The sequence below is a fragment of the Plectropomus leopardus genome, chromosome 9, assembly GCF_008729295.1.
Source record: "Plectropomus leopardus isolate mb chromosome 9, YSFRI_Pleo_2.0, whole genome shotgun sequence".
NCBI lineage: Eukaryota > Metazoa > Chordata > Actinopteri > Perciformes > Serranidae > Plectropomus > Plectropomus leopardus.
In genome coordinates this window covers 23,079,105-23,097,895 of record NC_056471.1, presented here as the reverse complement: position 1 = coordinate 23,097,895, position 18,791 = coordinate 23,079,105, and the positions used below count along the sequence as shown (strand labels likewise).

General features: G+C 40.2%; 3 protein-coding genes and 1 non-coding gene across 4 annotated transcripts in view; 1 reads left to right on the top strand and 3 right to left on the bottom strand.

Moving 5' to 3' along the window:
- elf1 (E74-like ETS transcription factor 1) overlaps positions 1-3,613 on the bottom strand; it is a 53,126-nt gene extending 49,513 nt beyond the window's left edge. The window contains exon 1 of the mRNA XM_042492939.1: positions 3,050-3,613. The gene's annotated coding sequence lies outside the window, so the exon portion shown is untranslated. The remainder of the gene's footprint in view (positions 1-3,049) is intronic.
- A 463-nt stretch (positions 3,614-4,076) lies between these two features.
- trnae-uuc lies at positions 4,077-4,148 on the bottom strand. Its single transcript has one exon. It is a non-coding gene; the product is annotated as a tRNA-Glu (tRNA).
- Positions 4,149-4,834: 686 nt separating this feature from the next.
- ube2a (ubiquitin-conjugating enzyme E2A (RAD6 homolog)) lies at positions 4,835-10,020 on the top strand. The gene is made up of 6 exons (XM_042493124.1): positions 4,835-5,032; positions 7,266-7,346; positions 7,561-7,586; positions 8,166-8,255; positions 8,382-8,470; positions 8,956-10,020. The coding sequence occupies exons 1-6, from the start codon at positions 4,989-4,991 to the stop codon at positions 9,082-9,084; spliced, it is 459 nt and encodes a 152-aa protein (XP_042349058.1). The 5' UTR covers positions 4,835-4,988; the 3' UTR covers positions 9,085-10,020.
- A 1,993-nt stretch (positions 10,021-12,013) lies between these two features.
- Positions 12,014-18,290, bottom strand: nkrf (NFKB repressing factor). The gene is made up of 3 exons (XM_042493234.1): positions 18,204-18,290; positions 16,903-17,027; positions 12,014-15,043 (listed from the first exon to the last, which is right to left on the bottom strand). Exons 1-3 carry the CDS (start codon positions 18,266-18,268, stop codon positions 12,756-12,758), a joined length of 2,478 nt encoding a protein of 825 aa, XP_042349168.1. The 5' UTR covers positions 18,269-18,290; the 3' UTR covers positions 12,014-12,755.
- Positions 18,291-18,791: the final 501 nt, after the last annotated feature.

Sequence of the window (18,791 nt, the reverse complement as noted above, 5' to 3'; positions counted from 1 at the left end):
ATGCAGTAGGAAGATGCAAATACTTTTGAAATTGGTGCTACATGACCAGAGAAAACAGAGAAAAGGAGTGCTTTTGCTCAAGAGATTAAAAAAAACCCTACAACTACCAGAATGCAATGCACCTGATATAGTGGAATGATCCATGTGAAACAATGGCGGCTGGCCGTATGTCATATTACAATTAAACGGTAAGCAAAATATGTTTCTGAAAACATTTGAGGTGAGAAATGTGGAATTTAGTAACAGCACCTTGGTTTATGTTTGGTCTGTGCTGCTTAGTTTTACTGTTTCATCTTATTTTCTTTCAGACCCCAGTTTTCACTGTGCAGGAAACAATATGGTGCCTGCTTCCTACAGCGAAACAGGGTGCTAAAATACATTTCTGAAAACATTTTAGGTGAGAAATAGACAGCACATTAGAGAAGTCTTGATTTGTATTCAATCAGCACTGCCTCGTTTTACTGTTTGATCATATTTCAGTCTGAGTTTGAGAGACAGAGAGGGGCGGGCGTGCCTCTTGATCATCTGTGTACTCTTTGAGTATGTAGTAGCGGCGGCAAGATTTGCGGCAGTTGGCAGGCAATATGTAAATGTGTTAGTACAGGCTGTACTTTAAGTAACAGCCCAAAGAGCCCATGAAACACCACCAAATGATGTTATTTACATTATTTGGCGGTGTTTCGCTGTGGGGGAAGAAAGGACTTCTAGGCACTGGTCAGATTAAGGGAAGGTTACTGCAGTTTATCGTCACATGCCACACTGTTTTGATTCAAAGCTGGTTGACAATCAGCATAGTATCCCTTTAAAGCTATCAATGCTGTGAGGACGGGGGCAAAAGAGGCTGAATGTGTGGGCAGAAGCATGGCAGGATGTTTCTCAAACAAGAGCACATGCTCAAGACAAACAAGACGACTCCACAGTGGAGTATATTTGGAAAGTCTTGCTCTGGATAATTGGTTTCAGTAGATTGAAGTTTCCAATTATCCGCAAGCCTCTGCCAGTGTTCCCACCATAGGAAGGTTGTAGGGGAGGGGTGGTTAAAGGGCCGGTGGGTCCAGCTGGTCCTGTCTCTAGTGGGGCTGACAAGCTAAGAGCTCGTAACTCTTCCCCTCCCTCTGCGTCACAGCCACCTCCTCTGAAAGAAGCAACTGCAGGCGGGCCAATGAGAACGTATTTGTCCGTCCCAAGACACAAGCATCTTAACTGAAAAAATGTAAACATCTGGCAAACATTTAGACATGCCACAGAATGGGTTTGATACTATAAAAAAACATTATTTTGTCAGGCAATGTAGACGCATATTTGCAGAAATTGGGAAAAGCAACTAAGATTAATTTATGTTTTTACTTCGATGAGTATTTGAGACTCACTCACAAAGCAGCTCTCTCCTACTTTAGTGAATATTCAGTCTGCGCCTCCTCAGTGGAATGAGTGACACACAGTGGAGTCAGATTATCAATGGTTGCTATGTTAAAATATCTGGAAATAGTTAAAAATGATCATCACAATTTTCCAGAGCCCAAGCCGACATATTAAAAACTGCTAAAAAAAAATAAAACAGTTCCAAACAAAAACATGATCAGTTCTCCACTGAAGACTAAGAAATATCAAATATGCACATTTTAGAAGCTGAGACCAGGGGTGTAGGAATGGGGGGGAAAGGGAGGGACTAAGGCCCCTTCCCACTGTTCAAAAAATGCACTAACATCGGCTAACATCTGGCTTTTTTATGTCATGGGTAAGGTAGAAATCAGCCTTCACACCCACATCTAATGATGCAGTATCGGCTCTGCTAATGCTAATTTTATTCCCCTTTACCAGCAAAATGCAATGACGGGGCCTCTACAAGATTACCACCCAGGCAGTGCTCAAACATCATTCCTAATTAATTTGCACTGAGTTTGAAAGAGAGACTGAATAAGTAACAGATATAAAAAATAAGTTACCACCTAAACATTTTCACTGGCTGCAATGCTGCTATCTACTCTTTACTAACCTTTTTTCTGACCTGTCTGTAACATTAAAGGTAACATACCAATAAATACAAAAACAAATAAAAACACAGAAAGGCATACATATGTGCTGCAGAGTTGTGTACACAGCTCTAGTCGACTGGCAAATGGAAAGGAGTCAATTGCCCAGTTTAGCCTGTTTAAAAAAAACTGTTAACATATGCTGCTTTTGGTGGAAAAGGGGTATCAGTATAGAGGGCCCTGATGTGAGGATGTGGTGAGGGGACTGTAGAAAATGCTTAAGTACAAGGTCAAGAAGTTCATGCTACGCCGCTGGCTGAAACTAGAGAAAATTTTCCATTCTTGCTTTCAATACTGTGAAAAGTTAGTCAATATACTGTTGATTGAGTAATAGATTAATCGGTTTATCATTGTGATACCAATGTTCTAATTGTTCTGAGGCGTCAGGTACAAAGACAGTAGATTAACATTTTCCACTGTTTTCCAGACAAGGCCACACCTGGCATCAGGGTCAAAACTGGCTGCTCATGTTAACTATTACTTTTGGAGCTCTAACAAAAATATGTCCTAAAAACTGCACCGACATTCATCTTTAACGACTATAATGGATGAATACTACGGTCGTAGCTGTGGCATTGTGAAAGGCTGCATCTCTGAAGCACTTCAGTTGTTCAGTTGTCAAGATTTGTGCACACACAAACACAAAAACACACTCACACCAGTGTAGTCACATGCTGGCTGACTGACACAAAGGGCAGTCACAGTAATCTATGGAGTAGTAGGCTGCAGCAGGTCATGTCTCCCACTGGCTAGTACTAACATCATATGAGTTCAGTCATGCTTCTTCAGTTGTGGTTTGATAACTTTCAAAGTCCTAAAATGACTAAATTGATATAATACAATTAAAACTGTAGCTATACAGTGCTGAAAGTCTTGATTATTTGACACAAAAAGCACCAACAAGAGGAAAAATATAAATTTAGTACACCACAGGGAACTCACATTATACAGAGAGTTATACTGATAGTTACAAGAAGCAAGAAATAGGTATAAAACATGCTTAATAGTGGACTCACCCTTGTATAAGTTGTCATCAGCACAGCATGTCCCCTGGCTTTATGTCCTCATGAAAACACGGCGATGTTAGAAAAACATTATGATCCCCGGTGCTGGTTGACAGACGGTCTAGCAGCTCCTATAACTCCATCATCGTACAGTCACCGGTCGGCTTTAGCCTCCTGCTGCTTTCGTGTGCTTCCTGACACAAGGTTGCAGTTTTCTCCGACAGGGGCTGATGCGTGGGGAATTCCTAGCAGTCACATTTTCCTGGGAAATGATTGGCCCGGCACCAAGTTTGGCTGTATCCTGGTAGTAGTAAGAGCAGAGGAGTCAGGAGGACGGGTAGTTTCACTATTGAGCAATATCGAGGGACGATAAAGGACTTAAAAAACGTTAGATAAAAAGTTTGGAGTCCGCGCAACGCCCTACTGCTGAAAAAGGGAAATTAATATCAACAAATATTTAATTCTTTATCGATATTAGTGTTATTTTCGTGCAAAATACCGCCAAGTAGTAGCTGGATTTAAGCACTGAAAGTTAGCTAACCGTTAGACAAAGTGGTATCTAAGCGACAGTTCGGGTACTGTTAATTAGTAAACCGTCACGCGCTCACAGGTGTCACTTTACAGGCAATTTTGTCAACAGCTCAACTCGATTTAGTCAAATTAAGACGAAAAATGTCGCTTAAGCTAGCGCAGGAGTTTGTTTCTAGACGAGTTTGTTGACCTGCACCACGTTACACTATGCTAAACGTTAGCACGGGGATGTATAAATGGTATCGGGCATCTTCCGGGAAGGTCCAAGCCCTTGTGAGATGAGAGCAATTGAGGATAACTCCCAACTCAACGGGCGGGGTTTGCAATCGCTTCCCTGGAAATGATGATCTTATGCTGAGATCTGGTTGTGATAGCTGTATCAAACGAAGTAGAGCAGAAACACTCGCCATTTTATAAATATATATCTGCTCCCTGCTGTGATGAAACTGGGGATTTTTTTTTGTACCATGAAACACACACCAAACAATACTGCACAAAAAAAAGCGAGTTCCCATACCGGGAGTCGAACCCGGGCCGCCTGGGTGAAAACCAGGAATCCTAACCGCTAGACCATATGGGACAGTTGTACATATCAGTAGAATTAAACATATTTGTTCTGACGTCAGCATGATATACATTTACATATATTATATGAATATATGATTTTGATAACGACACGACATTGTACAAAAAAGCTATAGTTGCCACGGTGGCACACGGCACATTTAAGGTAAATACATTATTTCTCTTGATTTGGGTTGTGTGTCTTATAATTTGGAACACTTGGGAGCTAAGTACCATCTAGTGGTCTTTCAATGTCACTGTACATTGAATCCAGGATGTCGGCCATAAATACCTTGTGTTAGTTGTAGCCACTGGTTATACCCAAATGAATGTGGATTCAATAAATCGATAAATTGATCAAGATTTTGAAATATTAATATGAGAAAAGAGGGAAGGATTAGACCTTAAAATCACACAAATCTTCACCGTGTTCCTAACAAACTAAATATGGTTGCTAAACATATGACGTAATTTTCTGTGGAGTGATACATGTGTAGAGACGGGATCCTCGCTACTATATAAAATTACTCTAGCTACCAACAGCTACAAAACAATCATCTACAACAAGTTTAGACAAGTTAACAGTCATAGTCGACAACAAAATTTTTAGTGATAGTGTTAGCTTGTGTATTTATGGCTACACAGCGCAACAACTTATTGCCAGCCGATGTCAATACCCTCTGTAATAATGGTATCGCCCTCAGACTAGCACAGCCAGCCAAATATTTGACAAACTAGCAATCGTCGGCTAGCCAGCTAGGAGTTAAAATAATACACCGATTAAAAAAAATACACATTTCCTCACACTTGAGCCGCCTACGTTTATGCCAAGGATTTAGGTTTTCGTGTAATCAGGATGTCAACTCCAGCCAGACGACGTTTAATGAGAGATTTTAAACGGTAAGCCCAAAGAAAACAACAGAGAAGTAGCTAATGTTAGCAACCCGAGGCTAGCCTGTTAGCGTTAGCCTAAACGGTACTCTGGACGACAACATCAAATAATAATACAAATAGATACATACACGCAGGCGGATTATAACCGTGTTTTTGTCTTTGGTGAGGGTACCTACCGCCTATGTAAGGTAATGTCAGTAAGTGAATGACTGGTAAGATATTGGCAGGTAAAACATGATTGTTACTGGTAACCACCGTTGGCAAAACAGTCAGTTGTAACGTTTATGTTGTGTAACTTATGGTCACTGCTCTCCCTTTTATAGAATAATTTCGTGTTATTGTTAGGTATTATCCTATGTAACATGATCACAACAGCCCGCACATGGACTGTTAATGGCTCTGTTCATATACGATATTTACTGGTAACTGCTTATAGAGAATACAGTTGAATTTCTTTTTATTAAATTATTGTTACTATAGATAACACTATTTTTTATTTTCAAAATGTACAGAGACACATTTTCATCTTTACATTTCGATTTGTCGAATAAAATAGATCCCACTCCCGAAATTTAAAGTCCTACCATCTTAAGGCATAAAGAATTATTCGGTCTTAGTTGTTTTACTACTAATAATAATAATACTAATAATAATAATGGAGAAAAAAAGGAGAAAATAGTAAAATGTGGTCAATCAGATTTGACATAAATAAATAGTACAAGTACATATTGAACAGGAGGTTAAACTATATCACAGTTTGACATAGGCGCCACCAGTTTGATGGCATAAGTATTTTTTATTTTTTTAATTAATTTTTTTTAGAGAGAGAGAGATTAACATGGCGATGTGTATATACAACTTAATTAAAGTGATGACATTGTTAACTAGAAATTCAATGTTTTTATCCTTCAGAGAAAGCCCAAAATGTAGACTTTTAAAAGTGAAAAGTCCATGTTTATTAATTTGGAGAGCAGACAGGTGTGTATTGATTTCGATAGGGTTTAAAGTTTGTCACAAGTAAAAAAATAACAGTTGTTTCACGTTTCTATTACATATATGAAGGCTGTTAATCTTTAATTTAACTCTTGCTCTGATTTGGTCACTTGATGTTTCAACAACATTTTTCAGTGGATTTCTTTACATTTTGGGGGAACTGGGGAGTTTTAATAATTTTATCCTAATATCAGTGAGGACAGTTCAAGCCACTGACCAGATGGCCCTTCACAGGCAGATGAGACATTTGGGAAGATATACACTGTGTAAATACACACTGATCAAGGGGAGCTCCTCTTCCCAGGCCCTGATAGATCACTATCTAATCCTGAGGATAAGCAACCATCTGCCAAGCAGACACTAAAAACCTGCAGACACTCAGCACAGTTTGCTATGGCACATGCTTTCTTTTCCCTGATCTACAGTATGTTCCAATTCAACAATACTGATAATCACAGAGTCCAAAACTTAATTCTGGTTGGCCCTCCGTCGAAATCAATCACGACAACATTTTTTGACACGACCAACAGACTTAACTTTAATAAACATTCATGAAGTATGTGGTTGTATCGACTAAGCAGATAAAGGCATTGTCAATTTTTATGTCTCTTTTGTGAATATAACACTCGGCTTTAAAGGTCCAGTGTGTAAGATTTAGATCTATTATCAGAAACAGAATGTAATATTTATAAATATATTTTTGTTAGTTTTTAATATCCTGAAAATAGGAATCTTATGTTTTTGTTGCCTCAAAATAAGATGCTTTTATCTACATACAGAGCGCGTCTTTTCCTGTGGAGTCTTCTCGTCTTGTTTTACAGTAGCCCAGAACGAATAAACTAATCCATTTACATTTTTGCGTCAGCCACTGTAGTTCTCCTACATGCTTGGGACACGGGAGACGTTTTAGGTGGTTGCAATCTGCAGTCCTCACTGCTGGATGCCACTAAATCTTAAACCCAGGGCCGTTAAATTTGCAAACTCTCAGTCCTTATTTAGCATACAATTGCCAAACCAGGTTTATAACTGTTATCAGTTTCAACAGAGCCTTGCTGTCTGCTGATTTCTTACATCACAGTCTTCACTCCTACTGTCTGTTATTAATTATTAACAATCACCTGCCTTGCAGGGACACAGACAGTATTATGCCCCTGATGTTGGTCCTGTAGTTATGACTTTGACTTCCATGTGGTATGCTGTGACTAATATCATCTGTATTTTGTGATGCTTTTACTGTACCTGTTAGGCTGCAAGAGGATCCTCCAGCTGGAGTTAGCGGGGCGCCATCAGAAAACAATATCATGGTATGGAACGCTGTCATTTTTGGGTAAGTTGAGTTGCTTTGTAGAAAACTGTGAAATAAGGGATTTAGACATTTTAGTTATCTGTTTTGGAGAAGTAGTCATGTCTTTGTTTTGGACATAAAATAAATTATAAAGCTGTCGTCTATGTCATTAGATTTTTTGACTATTTCAAATACAAGTATGACAAGTTAATTTAGAGCTTCATGCAAGTGATGATCTTTGTTGCCTCTCTTTCAGACCTGAGGGAACACCTTTTGAAGATGGTAAGTCCTCTTTAAAACTCTTTACATCCAAATCATTTGTCTTTTAAACTCTGCTATGACGCTAATCCAGAATATTCCTTATGACTCTAAGTACTGGATCTTTTAAGTTTGATTATATTGATTGTTATGATTATGAGTAGACTGTAAATGTTGCCTTGAAAATGTATCAGGTCAAAGTTTGTTTTGCTTGAAAACTACTCGTCAGATCTCTTACATGGATCAGATGGAGCGTTTCGAAGACGTTTAGATGTTTCTAACCGTTACTTACTGTACTGGACTTTGTCAAAGTTGTCCCTCAAAGTAACCAGATGTCCTGGAAGGCAAACCTTTGAAATGGGGATATTTCCCTCCTTCAGCATCTGTGGATCACAAAAAGAAATATCATGACTACAGATTTTTGGGGCTTTTGTTGGTTGTCTTTCACAGTCACTATTTCATTACAAGAATCGGTTTCTGATTACTAATTAGGCAGCTAAATGAGAAATAAATATTCTTGCTTTGAGTGTTATATCAACAACCAGTCACACATATTGAAACATGTACTTCAATTCATACTCTGTCATTACTTGTTACTTTCAGGAACCTTCAAACTTACCATTGAATTCACAGAGGAATATCCAAATAAACCTCCAACAGTGCGATTTGTCTCCAAAATGTTTCATCCAAATGGTACGTAGCTCACTGCCAAAAGCAATTTCTATTGCAGCAAATAGAGGTTGTTCTATCCCAGGAACACTGACTTGTTTTGTGTATTATCTGTCCAGTAAAAGTTTTATATTCTGTGATCTTCTGCAGTGTACGCAGATGGAAGCATATGCTTAGATATACTTCAGAATCGTTGGAGTCCAACCTACGATGTCTCTTCAATCTTAACTTCAATACAGGTAATCTAACATTCTCAATGCAGATAAATCATCTTGTGTGAATGAATTAAGATCAGACCTGTAGCAGCAAAGTAAAATAATATCTACACAATTTTCGCAGAGAAAGGCCTGTGTGTCATAACTTGGACTGTTTTTATTATTATTATACTAATACCAGTACCCTCAAAGTGATACTGATACTAGAAGAGTCCTTCATTTAATACTTTTTTCTGCTTGAGATGATTGGCTGTGAGCAGAACTGCACCAATAGTTATTTTTTCTAGATTTGGGTACAAAAAGGATCAAATGTGGGTATATTTGACTGGAAAAGTTTTGATACTAGTCCGTACTGGGTTATTTTGGACGATACAAGATATTGAGTTAAAATATCATAGGAATAAGATGACATCATCTTATTTCTATGACCAGTACCCTGCTCTAGTTATAACGTCCTAAAACTTTATTAGAAACCTAACCCACCGACATTCTTTGTTTTCTATTTCAAGTCTTTACTGGACGAGCCAAACCCAAACAGTCCCGCCAACAGCCAAGCAGCCCAGCTGTACCAGGAAAACAAGCGGGAGTACGAGAAGAGGGTTTCTGCTATTGTTGAACAGAGTTGGCGTGACTGTTGACCCCCGTTATCGTTCGAGTATGAACAGTGTCCGGCCCAGAATCAAGAAACCACCGATCAAGAAAAACAACTGAGCCCACAAAAAAATAAAATGACACATCTTTAAAATCCTTCTCAGTATATTTGTCCCATAACTGTTGCTAAGTTTGTATGCTGTTGTGTTGTGGCATTCACTCCTGCCGAATGCTATTGTTGGGCGATAGCGTATGTTTGTTAAAAGTTAATGTACCTTGTTATATCTGGGTTACTTGCTACATGCCCCGACTCTCTTTCTTTCTTTTTTCTTTAAAGGCGGCCTCTCAGTTGTCGCTTTTCTACCTGTTTATTTATACATGAAGTAAACTGGTTGGATGACACAGCGACAGTTATGTAGATGTACTTGCTGTGTGGTTTGCTGTGTAGATACCAACGGGTCACACTTACAAAAAAAAAAAAAAGGCGTTAATGGGTGTTTCTCCCTCTGTTTCAGTGGCCTAACTCCTTTTGGTTTAGTTTTGTTTTTCTGTCTTTTGAAAGCCTTTCAGAGGGATAAAAAAAATAACCTGGCATGGACATCCTTCCCTCTAACAAGTTGTGAACTCAACAGATGCCTTTTGGGGGTCATTTTTCTCTCAACTGTACTTGTAAAGCCATGCCTTTGATTTTAAAAATGTTAGATATTGGTGAATATACACGTTCCTCTTCAACACGGAAACAAGACATTTAGTACCCTCTGCGGGACTTAACTCTGTTTCATGCACAGTTTCATGATGCTGACATTTACAGGCTGTGTGAGAACATTTCTATGCTATTTTACAATCTTACAAATCAGTCGACATAAAAGGGTGTCAATGGTGTTTAAAACAGGATGGTGTCTGTTTTCAGATTATAAATCTTTGCACTGGTAACCCATGTAACAAACTGTACATTTTCTTGTAAATAAAATAAATATACATCAGCTTTCTTGGTTGCTTTTTTTTTACAGGGTCCCCATGTTTATGGAGAACATGTAAAAATCCATGAAAATGTGCAAGAACCCTGTGTTTAACTCACAGCACAAAAATATCCACCTGACAGTTATCAGTTTTAATTTATTCAGTTGTTACAGCTGTGAAAACAAGCAGACAAGTTAACCGTACTCACATAAACCAACACATCTGACACTTAACAAAGATCACAGCTCACAGTTTCCATGTGAAGATTTTCAGATTATGGTTGCAGCTTGTACTTGTAGAATGACCTCCAGGTGTTGAAAGAGCGGACGACACTGCCGGTATTGCTGAATAGAGATGTATCACTACAGTGAGACTGATATGAGCACCTAGCTACAGTTTGATGTTGATGCCTCTCACGAGTCTACTGTCAACAATGTTTACAAACAAGCAGTTAAAAGTTAGCCTGGTGAGACCACCCGAATCACGTGAGCTCAATATTCTGTTTGACTCTGCGGATCAGTCTGGACTCTCCGCCACCCCAATTTACAATCCAGTCGGGCCAATCAGGTTTCTGCACCATAGTTGAAAACAGAAGCAGCCAATCAGGGACTGCATTATGCAACGAGTGTTAACTAACATCAGTAAACACAGCTATAAGTGCAGAAAGAGGCAATAACAACAATTAAACAAGAAAAAGGATGCACGTGAGTTTATCGGAGGAGACGACATTTCCGACTGGATGTGGAAAAAGATTCATTTACCAACTGGCTCTTGTTGATGATGAAGATGTTCACTTGTTGTTTCTGGGACTGTACCCAACTTATTATATCAGTCGAATTGAATCTGGCTGTTCAATAGGAATATTATACAACTCGATTTGTTTTCCACATAAAGTCTGAACAGAGCTCAAACAGGACGTTACGTGTCAGCGGCATACATGTAATATAGTAAACAAGGTAACGGTGCTAATGACGGCACTAACAATCACAACAACATTTTTTGACAACACTAGACATCAGACGAAAGCCAGAGCCTGCAGCTTGTTAACTTGCAGTCTCTCACTGTCCCTCCGCGCCACAGCTGCTTGAATAAAAGAGTACCTTGAAAGTCAAAAGCGCTCACTCTGCAGCAAAACCTGGACACTAAAACATCCCCAGAAGTAAACTGCACAGCTCACTGACTGGAAAAACAAAACAAATATTGTTTTTCTTTTTAAGAGACTGCTCAACTTGAGGTAATCTCAGTCGACTGACGGGTCTCTGACTGATGATTCGAATCTGCGACTTTATAGGAGAAGCCCTAGTAAACACAACAATAAGAGAAGTTAAATCAGTAATAGAGTCAGGAGGATGCAGTCTCGGCGTTTCTCTGAGGAACAGATTTTTTCAGTTTTTCGGACTGGATTTGGCAGAAGCTTGATTTGTAAACTGGCTCTGTTGGTGATGAAAAAAATATCCACTGCTACAAATCCATGTTCATTGTTTTTTCGACACTGTTTGCACTAATGGAGGAGCAGATACATGTAGCCAGGTATCAGGGACATGCAGATCAGTTATCACAAAACTCAGGACAGACAACAAGGACGCTGCCAGCTGGTAGTCAGCAGTCCAGAGGAGGAGGGTTACTGAATAAGAAACTGAGAAATATGTAGAGCCGTTCCTTAAAAGTCAGAGGCTCAAATCATCAGTCGCAGATCCTCAGAAACTGAGATTGCTTCAGTTTGAGCCATCGTTTTTTTCTGTACAGTTTACTTCTGAGGATGGCTTGGTCACTAGATTTTGCTGCGGAGTGAGTGCTACTCTTTGCAGCTGCAGACACGCAGGCAGCGTCAGAGGGAGAGAGACCGTACCGTACGGTGAAGACGTGGTGAATTTACAGCTCACAAGTTCACAGGATACAGTCTCTAGCTTCTGTCTGATGTCTAGTGTCGGCAAAAAACGCTGTCCATCTGCAATCCGTTAGCTTGTTTACTATATTATGTGAATGCTGCTGTCACACTGAACGCACCGCTGAGCCCGTTCAGACTTTAAAACTTTGTATGAAAAACAAAATGAAACCGGCGAATAATACTATTGAAAAAAAAAAAATCGGATTTGTCTGGCATAATTCGGAGTCGGGTACAGATTAGAAATTCGCTGGAAACACCGGTTAATATCGATCGTTGTTGATGAGGTACACGTCCCTTACAAATGGTAAATAAAATTAAATTGTATTTTTTAGACTGCTAGCAAACAAATTTGCGTAGTACAGACTAGTGCTAACGTCAGGATTGGCTGAAGGCGTCTGTCATAGTACTTTCGCCGACTGAAAGCGTTGGCGGCAGCGAGTCCAGACTGACGCAGAGAGAGAAACAGTGTTGAGCTCACGTCATCAGGACGGTCCTATCAGGCGAGTGAAGAGCTGCATATTCTGCCAGGTTCCTTAAATAGCCACAAAAACAAAAGTGGATTTTGGTGACAAAAAAAAAAGTCATCATCAGGACATTATACCACAAAGTACTGAGCACAAGCTTGTTGTGCAAAAGTGAAACAAATATAAGACATGGAATGACAGGAGACAGAAAAGACTCATCCTAAAGCCCCTGCTAAAGCTAAAGTACATTTCATGGCAAAGGAATGCAGAAACCACAGGTGATCTCTGAAGGATTCTCGTATTAATGTTGTAAAGTTTCACACACAAGCAGTTACACTTGAGTGTTTTGCAATGAAGTCCGAGCCAATGTCTGATGATTTTTTTAAAATTTTGCCCTGCATGCAAATCAGTGAGAGGCCTGAGGTTTCACGAGTTCATATCGTCCCACCTGTCCCTCCTGCAACAGCTGACCAATGAGCTGGTCTTTGTGTACTTTACGACTGACAACGAGGAACCGTTGCCGCCCCTGTCCGTACGACTTGCTCCGTAGGCCGTATTTCTGCGATATCTGGTGGATCTGCTTGCGTTCGTCGTTGGTGAGGTCGGTGGAGAAGCGGAGGTCATCCTGACGGTCTGAACTGGCGTAATTGCGAATGATGTCCTCGATATCGCGCTTGCTGAGCTGGTTTCCAGTTTTGTCCGTGTCCATGCCCAACCCTTCTCTGGAGAACTGCTCCTTCACTCTGATTGGTTCTGCGATGCCCTCCCCGTCTCGGCCCAGACCGCCTCCTTTCCAGCCCATCTTGCGGAGCAGCTGGTTTCCGATGTTGTCTTCTTTTATCTCCTGCCTTGTGGCCTCCTCACCTGAGCGAGCCAGGATCTGGGATCGGGATATGGCGTCGTTGTGACCTTCCTTTCTCAGGTTGGATTTGACAACAGCCTGCGTCTGCCTTAAGGTGGCTAAGGCTTCCTTTGCTGCAATGTGCTTCACTATTTTCTTGGGCCCGATTCCTGCTGCAACATACTGTCCCTCCAAGTAAACTTCACACCTCCAGCGATGATCAGGCAGAACTGTGAACTTGTAATCAGCCGACACTTTGTTAAACTGAGCCGTGTCGTTAATGATACAGATCGCATTGTCTGAGTTTTCCAAAATGACCAACTCGCTCAGATGCTTCTTTTTGCCGACAGGTGCCCCAAAGCGCCCACCAGAGTCTGACTGGTCATTTTCTCTGGAGTATTGTGATAGTTGTTGAGGCTGTTGATGTTGCTGTTGTTGTTGTTGGTGATGGTGGTGATAGTGTTGCTGCTGCTGTTGTCGTTGCGCCTGGTTCATGCGAAGTTTCCTCACTGCCTCTTGAGCCGCTGCATGCTTCGAGCTTTTTTTGGTGCCCGTCGCCTGCGCCACCAGCTCATCCTGCAGGAAAACACTGCACAGCCAAGCGCTGTTGTTAGGCATCAGGTCGAACTTGTAGTCAATCTTCATGCGGTTAAAAGCCGCAGAATTGTTCAGTATGCAGATGGCGTCGTGTGCATTATCCATAACCACAAACTCTGTCCAGTGCTTCCGTTTGTCGGGCTCGTATTGGCCCTTGGAACTGGGTGTCGGTTTGTCCTCTGGGTTTCGGAGCGCGGGTAAAAATGCCGGGGTCGGGCTGTGCATCTGGCAAACAACCATGTCGTTGACTGTCAAGTGTCTGAATTTGCGCTGCACCACACGGACCTCGACTGCTTTCAGGAAGAGTTTTACAGCCTGCTCAGAGGCCCGGTCCCTCGCTCCATTTTTACTACCAGAGTATCCGGTGGCAAGATACACACCCTGACATCTCAGTTCACAGGCATAACCGTCAGTCGGCACTTTCCTGTTCTTCGGGAGATCAGCCTGAGGAATGTCCTTCAGGTTGACATAAATATACTCAGGGTTTGTTTTGCAGGCCTGAATGCTGCGGCTCAGCATGAAGTTATAGTTTGGAGATTCACTTCCGGTCATGAACATAGGGTCCCTGAAAGCAACAGCCAACGCAGACGCGACATTTGAAATCAGCCTTTGCTTCTCATCTAATGTCGGCTGAGATATAGGAACAGGCTGCAGCGAGGAGCCCTGCTGAGAGGTGGTGGGGCTGCTCCTGCCCGGGCTGTTGTAGACTCTGCTGAACGGCCTGCTTGATGACGGCCGGTCCTGATGACTGTACCCCAAACCCTGACGTCCAGAATCCCAGCCTCCTGATCTGTTCCCTCCCCCGTATCCATTGTATCTCTGGGGCTGAGAGTAGGAGTCCAAAGTTCGGGAGGAGTGGGCTTCATACTTTGCTGAATATTCCTGCTGTGTTTTTGTCATGAAGTTTGAAGTCGACCCACGTCCTCCGTAACCCAACCCACTTGTGCTACCTGAAAAACTCTCTCTGTCTCGGTCTCTATCTCTGTGGGAACCCCAAGAGTCAGAACTGAACGACGATACTCTGTCGAAAGCCGGCCTCAGGGAGGAGGAGCCCTGCGCTCTGCTGGTGCCGCTGTAGGAAGAGTGCTCAGAGTCCCGTCTCATACCGTACGACTCGCTCCTCCTGCGCTCCTTATCGTTCTCCTTCTCATCTGCGCCAGTTCCTCCGCTGCTCCCGCCACTGACAAAGTGTACAGGCTCGAATCGAGGTCTGGAACCAAATTTTGACACAGGCATTTTCCTCATGGGCTCGTCTCCTGGAAGAACAGGACGCAGGTAACCGGTTAGAAAAGACGAAAAGGAAGTTTGATTTGACTTGAATGAATAGGCAAAACGACCTGAAGCTTGTTTGTAAATGTAATTTCAGAAATTTCTTCAAACAGAAGGTTGTGGCAGGACTGAATGATCAAGTTTGTGAAGAAGGCAGGTCAACGACTGGAAAATCAGGGTTTCTACAGCTTAAAGAAAGTGGGATTTAAGACTTTTAAAGATTTGTTTAAAGCCACTTGGACTTCAATTTAAGACCAATTTCACAGAAGCCAAAACTGAAGGAAAAAAACATGAACCGTCATCAATTACTTAAGATGAGGGAGATTGTTGTCCAAATATTTGTTGTAACATAAAACATGACTTTTTGTGAGGTGAATGGGAGTGGCTTTCTTTTTTTTATTTTTTTTTTTAGATTTTATGATGCAATATTGAAAAACAACTCAGAAAAAGCCTTTTTAAGGATCTGTGGGAACTCTGAAAATGGCCACTGCTATTAATACAAAATAATAATAAGAATGAATAATCAGCCTCAAAATAGAAAGTTATCATTATACTCTTTGCCTCCCTGAACAGACCGCCAGTGAACTCTCAGGAGTCTGCATGCTGAGGTGTTTTCCTCCTCCTTTCTTTTCTGTTGCAGCTCCAAGTTCTCTTTCTCGTGGTTTGTTTCCTTTTTTGTTCAGCAGTTATATGGTGGATTTATATAGCCAGGGTGTGCACCGCGCTGTGTGTAAATGACATGCACCAGATGTGTTCACTGCAGAGGAACACTTGACACAGTCTTACTTTTGAAATACTAATAAGTACAATGTACAAGAGAGAAACTGATCTCTATTGATCTATTGATCCTACTGACGCTAGAATCAATCGTCAAAGTAAAAATTAAGTATCTGTAGTATGGATACTTTGGTATCAATCCGCTCACCCCGACTCCACAATCATGCTCAGGTTACACAGATCTGAGCCTTTAACTGAAAAGTGTGGTAAAAGTCTGTATTTTCCTTTTTGTCCATGAAAGAATAAATTAATCCTGTATTATCTGTAAGGCCAAAGTCTGATACATGGTTGCACTTGATGACAGGGCTCTTTATCATAATAAACATGGACACTGTTTTTATTTAGCCTACAATGTCTTGCTATCTTAAGTACTAAGTAGTATGTACTTGTAAACAAACTCTGCAGCTGAAAATAGTCCCAAACAAATGCACGATTTACTCCTGTTTGAGTAACATTTGCTCAAAACAACATCGCCCAAATGAGAGTTTATATCTGTGGCCTGTTGTCAAGGATTTACATATTCAGTGGGAATGAATGGCCTGAGGCCTCAGACAAAGTTGGTAAATATGAAAAGAGAGAAAAACGTTTGTGTTTTTGGTCTTTTTGTGGGATTTGTTTATGATACGCAAGGCAAGTTTATTTCTATAGAGCATTTCAGCAACAAGGGAATTTAAAGTGCATTTAAAGTAAAATGCAAAAGAAACACATTATATAAGGACACTGAAATGCAAATAAAAACCTCAATTAACAGCCAGAGAATAGAAAATAAAACCAAGCTAAAAAATTTACTACAGCAAGTATAGATCAAATATCTTCAGCCTTATTGTTGCAACTTTACTCATGTTACTACTGAAATATGTTCGAATTGTCTAAAAATCAACAAATCAGCCTTTTGCTCAAATACTGAACTTTTCATATATCTCATAAAAGTCATAAAGTGTGACATGAAATATATTTGGCCATATATGGATTTAAAGAAATAACAGTGAAACACAAACAGTAAATAACAACATGGATACGGAAACTTTTAAGCCCAAACACACACTAAACAAGCCAGATCGACACTCACTGCCATCAGAAGAAGTAGGTCTCTTTTTTGCTTCAGAACTAGGACTTGGGTCAAAGGAGGGCATTTCGCCAGTGTCAGTCCCTTCTGCCATCACCAGCACCGTCCAAATCAAATCCAGGCCATACCTGTTATCGAGGCCAAAGATGCAAGTTAGACATTAGACATTACATGAATGTATGACATATACAAACACAACATGTGAAGTGTACAGAATGAGTTAATACTCCATGCCACTTTAAAAGGGGTCGAAGCATTCCCTGAATATATTTCTCAGTGTTTCTTGCGTGTGTGTATATATATATATATATACACACACAGTATAATAGTACAACATAATGTAATATAGTATACTGTACTGACTGTGTTATCTGATCTTGTTAAGTGTCCTTGGGAGACTTAAAAGACTGACAGGTAGGAAAATTACTTTAGGAGCACAGAGTAAATTATGAAAATGGTAAAAAGATACTACTACTACTAATAGTAATAATAATAATAATAATAATAATAATAATAATAATAATAATAATATTTATTATTATTATTATACATTATTAGCAGTAATTACTATGGTTCTTTCTAAACATAAAAATGTAAGAAATATGAATTTTAAAAATATATATAATATATAATATAAAGAAATAAAAATAAAATTAAAATCAAATTAAAATATATATATTTTTTAATGTTTTAAAAAAGCAATAACACATTAAAAAAATCCCCAAAAATATGAGAGTTTAACGTGGCCAAGAAAAAAGTATTATTAATAATATTAAGAGTATTTTAGAGTATTTACAGATATTTTATGGCTTATAGTTCTTGTGGTAGATTATTACCTTACAGAGAGGATATGGTAATATTGACCACATGTACCAAAAGAGAGTCAGTGAATTAAAGATAAGTTTTTTTATGAGCATTATTCCGTGTTTATGCGCTAAAGAAGCCCTTTATTTATCATCTCATTTCTTATGAATTTTCCATTTACAATAAAGTTTGACACATTTTAAATGAACTTTGTATCACTGGGACAACACTGTTGCTGTAATGACCAACCTGCCTGCATCACACACTGACTGAATCACTAACTATATGCCTGGACCACACATTATATCGTACACTTATAAATGTAATGAATAAATGTTAAAATAAAGAGAAAAACAGCTGCATTTCGTACCAACATCAGGCCTGACAGAGTGACGCAGTAGGCCGACACACACTGAGTCCATCTCTCACAAGTCAACATGTTCAAAAATACATTTACCAACATTTAAATGTGTCGGTGGTTAGCTGTGTCACACTCCTACCTTAAGGTGTAGCCTTTGGTCCGGTTTTCTACCTCTGTCCGTCGGCTGAGTGAGAGACAGCGCATTTATTTTTAAGGTCAGTTTTCTATTATTATACGTGTTAGCCTCTTCAAGCTAACTCGGCTAACACTGGTAACCCGGTGGTGACTGCTAGCATTAGCCAGCTAGCTGCTAGCTAACCAGCTCCACATCAGTCTTCAGCTCATCTATTTGTATATCTAATCGTCTTTAAAGGAAACAGACATCAAGGTTTTTATCTTTTAAGGCTAATATTTGAAGTGCTGCGATAAACCTGCTGGAGCTACAGGGAGCCGTTAAACTCTGACTAGCAGGAAAGCATCCATTTTCTGGTCCAGCTCAGCTCCTAAAAATCATGGCGTCGGTTCGTCACCGCTCTGACCCAGAATGCTTTGCCGCCGGACGGTTCAAGCCGCTGACATCTCACCTCAGACATGTGGGCAGCACTGAGCTGTCAGGTGTTTATCACTGTGGAGGTATTCAGATCATTTTATTAAGTAAAAGTACAGATACCATCCTGTGAAAATACTCAGTTACAAATAAATGTCCTGCACTGAAAAATGTACTTAA

What these genes read in the sequence shown, in the direction of transcription:
- ube2a (XM_042493124.1), top strand. Translation starts at nt 4,989, where the DNA reads ATGTCAACTCCAGCCAGACGACGTTTAATGAGAGATTTTAAACG. An exon ending in TGGAACGCTGTCATTTTTGG is followed by an intron (nt 7,347 to 7,560) that starts GTAAGTTGAGTT and finishes CCTCTCTTTCAG; the next exon opens with ACCTGAGGGAACACCTTTTG. An exon ending in GGGAACACCTTTTGAAGATG is followed by an intron (nt 7,587 to 8,165) that starts GTAAGTCCTCTT and finishes TGTTACTTTCAG; the next exon opens with GAACCTTCAAACTTACCATT.
- nkrf (XM_042493234.1), bottom strand. Translation starts at nt 18,268, where the DNA reads ATGCGCTGTCTCTCACTCAGCCGACGGACAGAGGTAGAAAACCGGACC. An exon ending in ACCAAAGGCTACACCTTAAG is followed by an intron (nt 17,028 to 18,203) that starts GTAGGAGTGTGA and finishes CCTCGATAACAG; the next exon opens with GTATGGCCTGGATTTGATTT. An exon ending in ACCTACTTCTTCTGATGGCA is followed by an intron (nt 15,044 to 16,902) that starts GTGAGTGTCGAT and finishes CTGTTCTTCCAG; the next exon opens with GAGACGAGCCCATGAGGAAA.